Source organism: Labeo rohita, chromosome 10 (genome assembly GCF_022985175.1).
Source record: "Labeo rohita strain BAU-BD-2019 chromosome 10, IGBB_LRoh.1.0, whole genome shotgun sequence".
In the NCBI taxonomy this organism is placed as follows: domain Eukaryota; kingdom Metazoa; phylum Chordata; class Actinopteri; order Cypriniformes; family Cyprinidae; genus Labeo; species Labeo rohita.
The window spans coordinates 1,713,286-1,721,117 of NC_066878.1; the positions used below are offsets into that span (position 1 = coordinate 1,713,286).

The following is a 7,832-nucleotide window of genomic DNA, read 5'->3' on the forward strand; positions in this document are numbered from 1 at the left end:
GGGTAAGCCACAAACATTCATTGCCAAAGAAGCTGGCTGTTCACAGAGTGCTGTATCCAAGCATGTTAACAGACAGTTGAGTGGATGGAAAAAGTGTGGAAGGAAAAGATGCACAACCAACTGAGAGAACCACAGCCTTGAGAGGCGCTATGATTAAAACCGAATATTGTCCTTTAGATGTCTTCAGGCCAGGACTTATACCAAACATGAAGTTTGGGGCAGATCAGACTTCGCGTGTTTAAGTTAGTGTAAAACAAGTCATTTCCTGTTGATTATAACAGAATATTGGCTTGTAGATGCGTTCAGGCTAGGACTTTTATCGAACAGGCGAAGTTTGGGGCAGATCGGATATTGTATGGAGTTACAACAGCTTCTTTTTGCATGGTTTGTCAGGCCGCCACAGACACGCCCTTTAACGAAAGCTCATCGCAACTTAACATCGCAAAGGCCTTTAGTATAGACTGACCAAATATAATGTTGATGTCTTTAAATCTCTAGGTGTAGTTTGTTACAGCGTAAAACATCACTTCCTGTTGCCAGCAGGTGGCGCTATGAATATAACTGAATTTGGGCATGTAGATCTCTTCAGGTCTTATCAAACATGTGAAGTTTGGGGCTGATCAGACATTGTGTGCCTGAATTATAACTTCCTGTTTCATGGCAAAACATCAAAGTTTGTCAGACACGCCCTTCAGCGCAGAGATGGCAAAAGTACACACATCCTTCCTCAAGTAGAGGAAGGTTTTAGCATTTGGTACACATCAATGAAGAGCAATTTGATGTATATTTCTAAGCAAACCAAGAAATTTAAAGAAAAAAAAAAAATAAAGCTGCAAGCAGCGTTGAAAGGGCCCTTGCACCTGGAGCCAGGACTCTTATCAAACGTGTGAAATCTGGGGCAGATCAGACTTGGTATGGCTAAGTTACAACAAATTCCATGCTGAATCATCTAACTTTATCAGATGGACACGCCCTTTAACGTAAACTCAAGATCTTCGCAATTTTCCATGACAAAGGGCTTTAGATTACACTGACCAAATTTAGTGTAAATCTGTGTAAATCTCTAGGAGGAGTTCGTTTAAAGACAATGCCTGAAAATGGCAAAAAGCACACAAAATAACATACTTCCTGTTGGGTTTTGGATTTTGTACTGGGGGACTTTTTTGTAGGTACAAAACGACTCAGTCTACCAAATTTCATACATGTATGTGAAACATAGTTCAAGACGAACTTCGTTGAAATTTTATAGGAGGCGCTATCGAGCCATTTTGCCACACCCACTTCTGAAACCCATATCAGATGTCAATTTTCACAATATTTGGTGTGTGTGCAAAGTTATCGAATGTGTGAAGTTTGGGGCAGATAGGACTTTGTATGGCTGAGTTACAACAAATTCTTTGCCGAAACATTGAAATTTGTCAAACGGACACGCCCTTTAATGAAAACTCAAGATCTTCGCAATTTAACACCACAAAGGCCTTTAGATTAGACTGACCAAATGTTGATGTCATTAAATCCCTAGGGGGAGTTTGTTACAGTGTAAAACATGTCACTTCATGTTGCCAGCAGGTGGTGCTACGACCATAACTGAATATGGCCATGGGCATGTGTTCAGGACAGAACTTCTATCAAAAGTTTGGGGCAGAGTTATAACTACTTCCTGTTTCATGCCGAAACATCGAAATTTGTCAGGGTGTCATGGACACAGCCTTTAACGAAAACTCAAGATCTTTGTAATTTAACATCACAAAGGGCTTTAGATTACACTGACCAAATATTCTGTGTTGATCTGTTTAAATCTCTAGGTGGAGTCCATTAAAACAAAATTTGCAGAGATAACTCAAAATAACTTCCTGATAGGTTTCAGATTTTGCTCCAAGAGACTTTTTTGTAGGTACTGGAATGTTTCATGTGTCTACTGAATTTCTTACATGTATGGTAAACATAGTTCGAGGGGCACTTCGTTGAAAGTATATAGGTGGGACTATTGATTCATTTTGTTACACCCACTTCTGAAACCCACATCAGGCATAAATTTGCCACTTCTGGTGCATTTCATGAGTTTTCATGCATGTTTAGGCCCTCAAAAATGCAATTTGTTTTGTAAAGGAAGAGCATGTTTAGGCACCTCAAAAATGCAATTCAATCTGGAGAAGTAGAAGAAACAAAGCAATACCAAGAGGGTTGTCGCATTGGGGACTTCATTTTATCCACTAAAAATGACTTGGATCACAAAAAGTGGGTGGAGTTTGTATTAGCTCATATTATACAATAGCCTGCACAGTCATGATGACATCATCCAAAAGAAAATTAGTTTCAGAGCTAGAGCAAGTTATTATTTTTTGATGACAGATTATAAAAACAATGTTTTTCTTTGGAACAACATACACTGATAAATAATGCACATGCTGTTGTAAATAAAACAAGATTACTGGTGTTTGTAAAATACTATTTCCATCTTTTTCCAAAATTTCATACTGCGGTTTCTTTGTAATTATTCGTAAAGAAATATCTGTCTAAAAAAGTAAATCCTATTTATTCCTAATTTTCAGTGTATTGAGAAAATAAGTAAGTTTTGACATTAAATAGGTAGAGAACAAATGTTAATTTTATTAGAACTATCAAGTAAAACAAATAAAAGAACACAGCACATAAGAATGTTGACACGCTAATAAACATTAAAAAAAACATATAGCACAGTACCAGGATTATGCTGCTCTCCCTTGTCAAGTATCATTTTCACAGGCGTTTCAGTTTTGAAACTTAAGACAGGTCATTAGCAACTCAGGTGATTTCCATCTGTTAGCAGAGAATGAAGTTAGAAACACTTGAAACTGAGATGCTAGAAACAAATAAATGTGGCTCAGTGTCATACACAGACCGCTAGTGCATTTCTGACAAACGAAGGTGGGACTTTCCTCAATCCATACATGTCCAAACGCATCTGAACACTGGTTTGACTAGTTTTCAGCATCATCTTTGCATATTAAAATGTCTCGAAAGATAAAACCATGCCTTTCTTCAAGTATTGGTCCACAATATGTTCTCCCACATTCACACTTATCTTGTAGCTGTCGCTGTTTCTTTTTACACAGACCCAAACTCAGACATCCAGGACTCGTACTTCTCCAGGTCCGCAGCTGAGACGGATTTTGAGATCTTTTTGAGTGCAAGCTCAAAGTCCTCCATGGTGACTGGCATCTGCAGCTCATCTTTAGAAAGAGCACGGATCTCCTCCGGACTCAGACCTTGGATCCTCCGTCGCATTGCCATCATTGATGCATCTCTGAGAGCACAAACACACAGTTTATTCAAATTAACTCCATCGATTCGAATGTTTGAAGCATGCAACTTCATTTAAAAGAAAAGCTTACCTAAAAATTAAAATTGATGACAAATTTTCAAAGATATGGCATTACCGGTGCATCCCAATAAATTATAATGTCGTGGAAAAGTTCATTTATTTTAGTAATTCAACTCACATTGTGAAACTTGTGTATTAAATAAATTCAGTGCACACAGACTGAAGTAGTTTAAGTCTTTGATTCTTTTAATTGTGATGATTTTGGCTCACATTTAACAAAAAGCCACCAATTTCAGTATCTCAACTAATTAGAATATGTTCACATGCCAACCAGCTAATCAACTCAAAACACCTGCAAAGGTTTCCTGAGCCTTCAAAATGGTCTCTCAGATTGGTTCACTAGGCTACACAATCATGGGGAAGACTGCTGATCTGACAGTTGTCTAGAAGACAATCGTTGACACCCTTCACAAGGAGGGTAAGCCACAAACATTCATTGCCAAGGAAGCTGGCTGTTCACAGAGTGCTGTATCCAAGCATGTTAACAGACAGTTGAGTGGAGGAAAAAAGTCTGGAATAAAAACCAGCCACAACCAATCGAGAGAACTGCAGCCTTGAGAGGCTTGTCAAGCAAAATCGATTCAAGAATTTGGGTGAACTTCACAAGGAATGGACTGAGGCTGGGGTCAATGCATCAAGAGCCACCACACACAGACATGTCAAGGAATTTGGCTACAGTTGCCGTATTCCTCTTGTTAAGCCACTCCTGAACCACAGACAACGTCAGAGGCGTCTTACCTGGGCTAAGGAGAAGAAGAAATGGACTGTTGCCCAGTGGTCCAAAGTTCTCTTTTCAGATGAGAGACAGTTTTGTATTTCATTTGGAAACCAAGGTCCTAGAGTCTGGAGGAAGGGTGGAGAAGCTCATAGTCCAAGTTGCTTGACGTCCAGTGTTTCCACAAGTTTCCACAGTCTGTGATGATTTGGGGTGCAATGTCATCTGCTGGTGTTCGTCCACTGTGTTTTTTGAAAACCGAAGTCACTGCAACCGTTTACCAAGAAATTTTAGAGCACTTCATGCTTCCTTCTGCTGACCAGCTTTTTAAAGATGCTGATTTCATTTTCCAGCAGGATTTGGCACCTGCCCACACTGCCAAAAGCACCAAAAGTTGGTTAAATGACCATGGCATTGGTGTGCTTGACTGGCCAGCAAACTCACCAGACCTGAACCCCATAGAGAATCTATGGGGTATTGTCAAGAGGAAAATGAGAAACAAGAGACCAAAAAATGCAGATGAGCTGAAGGCCACTGCCAAAGAAACCTGGGCTTCCATACCACCTCAGCAGTGCCACAGACTGATCACCTCCATGCCACGCCGAATTGAGGCAGTAATTAAAGCAAAAGGAGCCCCTACCAAGTATTAAGTAGATATACAGTAAATGAACATACTTTCCAGAAGGCCAACAATTCACTAAAAATGTTTTTTTATTGGTCTTATGAAGTATTCTAATTTGTTGAGATAGTGAATTGGTGGGTTTTTGTTAAATGTGAGCCAAAATCATCACAATTAAAAGAATCAAAGAAATAAACTACTTCAGTCTGTGTGCACTGAATTTATTTAATACACGAGTTTCACAATTTGAGTTGAATTACTAAAATAAATGAACTTTTCCACAACATTCTAATTTATTGAGATGCACCTGTATGTCACTTGCTCATCAATGGATCCTCTGCAGTGAATGAGTGTCATCAGAATGAGAGTCCAAAAAGCTGATAAAAACATCACAGTAATCTACAAGTAATCCACATGAATCCAGTCCATCAATTAACATCTTGTGAAACGCTATGTGTCGTTAAGGTGGTTTAACTTTGTGGATTACTGTGATGTTTTTATCAGCTGTTTGGACTCATTCTGACGACACCCATTCACTCCAGAGGATCAAATGGTGAGCAAACGATGTAATGCTAAATTTCTCCAAATCTGTTCAGATGAGGAAACAAATTTGTCTATCTGAAGATCAGGGCAAGTACAATTTCAGCAAATGTTCATTTTTTAATGAACTATTCCTTTAAGCATTAAAATGAAAGATATTAAAATACTTTCTTCCCTCAAAGCTTATTAAAATATATAAACCCATACTGGACTGATTAAATCATTTTCAATTATGGGCATATGTTGTGTGCTTCATGGGATGAATAAGCCCACGAAACAGCTAGAGCTGGCTGGTTTGGTTCAAGATAACACTTCTATTTAGGAATTTTCTGCAACTCTGAATAGGAAAATGAATGGAAAATATACTAGCGAGCCCCAGGCAACTACTGTTGAGCTTGAGCCTGTTCTTTTTGCCTGTGATTTTTTCACTATGCGCTACATTATGTTTTTAGCAAGAACAGAAAAAAGACTGATCTGTGAAACCTGTCACATCAAGCTGATTTAGGACAAGGTGTTATCTGTAATCCTGAAAACATACTGTACCTGCAGACGTTGGTGATGTCAGCTCCTGAATAACCCTCAATTTTCTCAGCGATGAGGGTGAGATCCACATCAGATGCCACTTCAACCTCCCTCAGGTTGATCTTTAAGAGTTCAGCCCGTCCCTGAGCTGTAATCATATGATGAAAACCAAGTTTATATTAAGACAAATGATTTAGTGTTGTTTTTTTTGTTTGTTTTAATTTAAATAGATTATCATGACACTATTTTGACTAAGAGCAAGTCATTTTTATATCATCTGAAATGTCATGGTTTCAATAAATTTGTTCAGGCTTGGTGTTTAAAATATATGTTTATAACGAATACCATTGTAATTTATGTTTGTTTAATACATATATTTTTCATTCCTGTTCTACTCTGAATACCATTAAAATGTATTTTTTATTTGTTGTGGAGTGAGGGGGAACTAAAACAGATGTTTAAAGTGTTTATATAGTGTTTCATTGTATTTTTTTATTTATTGGGTATGTTACATTATTTCTAGTGCTGTCAATCTATTTATTGTGATTAATCACATTCAAAATAAACGTTTTTGTTTACATAATATGTGTGCTGTGTATATTTATTATGAATATATAAATACACACATATATAGTACAAATTTATGACAAATGATACAAATGATAATATTTACATGTATTTACATGTATATATTTACATTCATATAATTTATATATAAATATATTTAATACATAAACATACAATTTTTCTTAAATATATACATGCATGTGTGTGTATTTATATATACACATAATAAATTTACACAGTACAAACACATATTATGTAAACGAAAACTTTAGTTTTGGATGCGATTAATCGCGATTGATCATTTGACAGTAATAATTATTTCTGAATGTAATAATGTAATAAGTGAATTATCTAATTGTCATCATCATTATCTAATTGTGTGACTCATTTTCTAGAAAATATGGTACATAATACATTTTTCATTTTATAAATAAAATATTAAGTTAAATTAAATTAGCAATGTATGGAAGCACATTTCTGCAACTGAATAAAACAAGGGAAAACGGTAACCGCAACTTTTTTCTCGCAATTGTCAGTTCACATCTAGCAATTCTGACTTCTTTTTTTAGAATTGTGAAATATGAACTCACAATTGCAAGTTATAGGTTTTTTATAAACTCAAAACTAAGAGAAAATATCAGTCTTTTTTCTTTTCAGAACTGGACTTCATAACTCACAGTTACAAGTTTATGTCTCACAATTCTGAGAAAAAAGTCAGAATTGTGAGTTTATATCTTGCAGTTCAGACTTTATAACTCACGAACTCAAGTTTATATCATGCAACTCTGAGAAAAAAGTCAGAATTGTCTGTTTATATCTCACAATTCTAACTTTATTACAATTGCAAGTTTAGATCTTGCAATTCTGACTTTTTTTCCTCAGAATTACAAGTTTATATGCCACAGTTTCTCATTTTTTTACTCGCAACTGCAAGTTCATATCTCACAAATCCGAGATAAAAGTCAGAATTGTGAGTTTGTATCATGCAATTCTGAGATAAAAAGTCAGAATTGTGAGATAAATGTTGCAATTACCTTTTTTACATTTTTTTACTCAGTGGCAAAACAAAAAAAACAGGAAGTGCTTCTGGACCAGTGTTGTTTACATCTAGCGAAATGGTCTATACTTTGATTAGAAATTCTCAATGGTTTTGTAAAACAACACCCTTTTTACCTTGCCAAAGTCAGCTCTGCAAAAATCATCTCATTCTAAGGGGTTGTTCCTTTAAATGCAAATGAGCTCTGTTCACCCCGTCCCTCTCTTCTCTCTGTGAAATGACGATCTTGTTTACTTTAGCCGCATTTAGCCGCTAAACTTCCTAACTACCACGTTATAAGGAAAGGCGATCGCAAAGATTCATAAAAAACAGCTTATACTCACTTCTGCTATAAGTGAAGGTGGATCATGAATAATTCGCACGAACACAGACGGATATATGTAGATCGGGAGGCGCATTCCATTCACAAACAAATGTAATCCACTGCATCTTCAGTGGCTCAGATGTC

The 7,832-nt window shown here is 36.6% G+C and overlaps 1 protein-coding gene across 2 annotated transcripts in view; it reads right to left on the bottom strand.

Annotated features, from left to right (window-relative positions):
• Window positions 1–2,590: 2,590 nt before the first annotated feature.
• The window catches only part of katnal1 (katanin p60 subunit A-like 1), a 20,417-nt gene continuing 15,175 nt past the window's right edge, over window positions 2,591–7,832 (bottom strand). For both annotated transcript variants that reach the window (XM_051121897.1, XM_051121896.1), the window contains exons 10-11: window positions 5,782–5,908; window positions 2,591–3,286 (exon numbers count right to left, since the gene is read on the bottom strand). In XM_051121897.1, coding sequence (XP_050977854.1) covers window positions 3,088–3,286; window positions 5,782–5,908 — 326 coding nt within the window. In that variant the 3' untranslated portion in view covers window positions 2,591–3,087. The remainder of the gene's footprint in view (window positions 3,287–5,781; window positions 5,909–7,832) is intronic.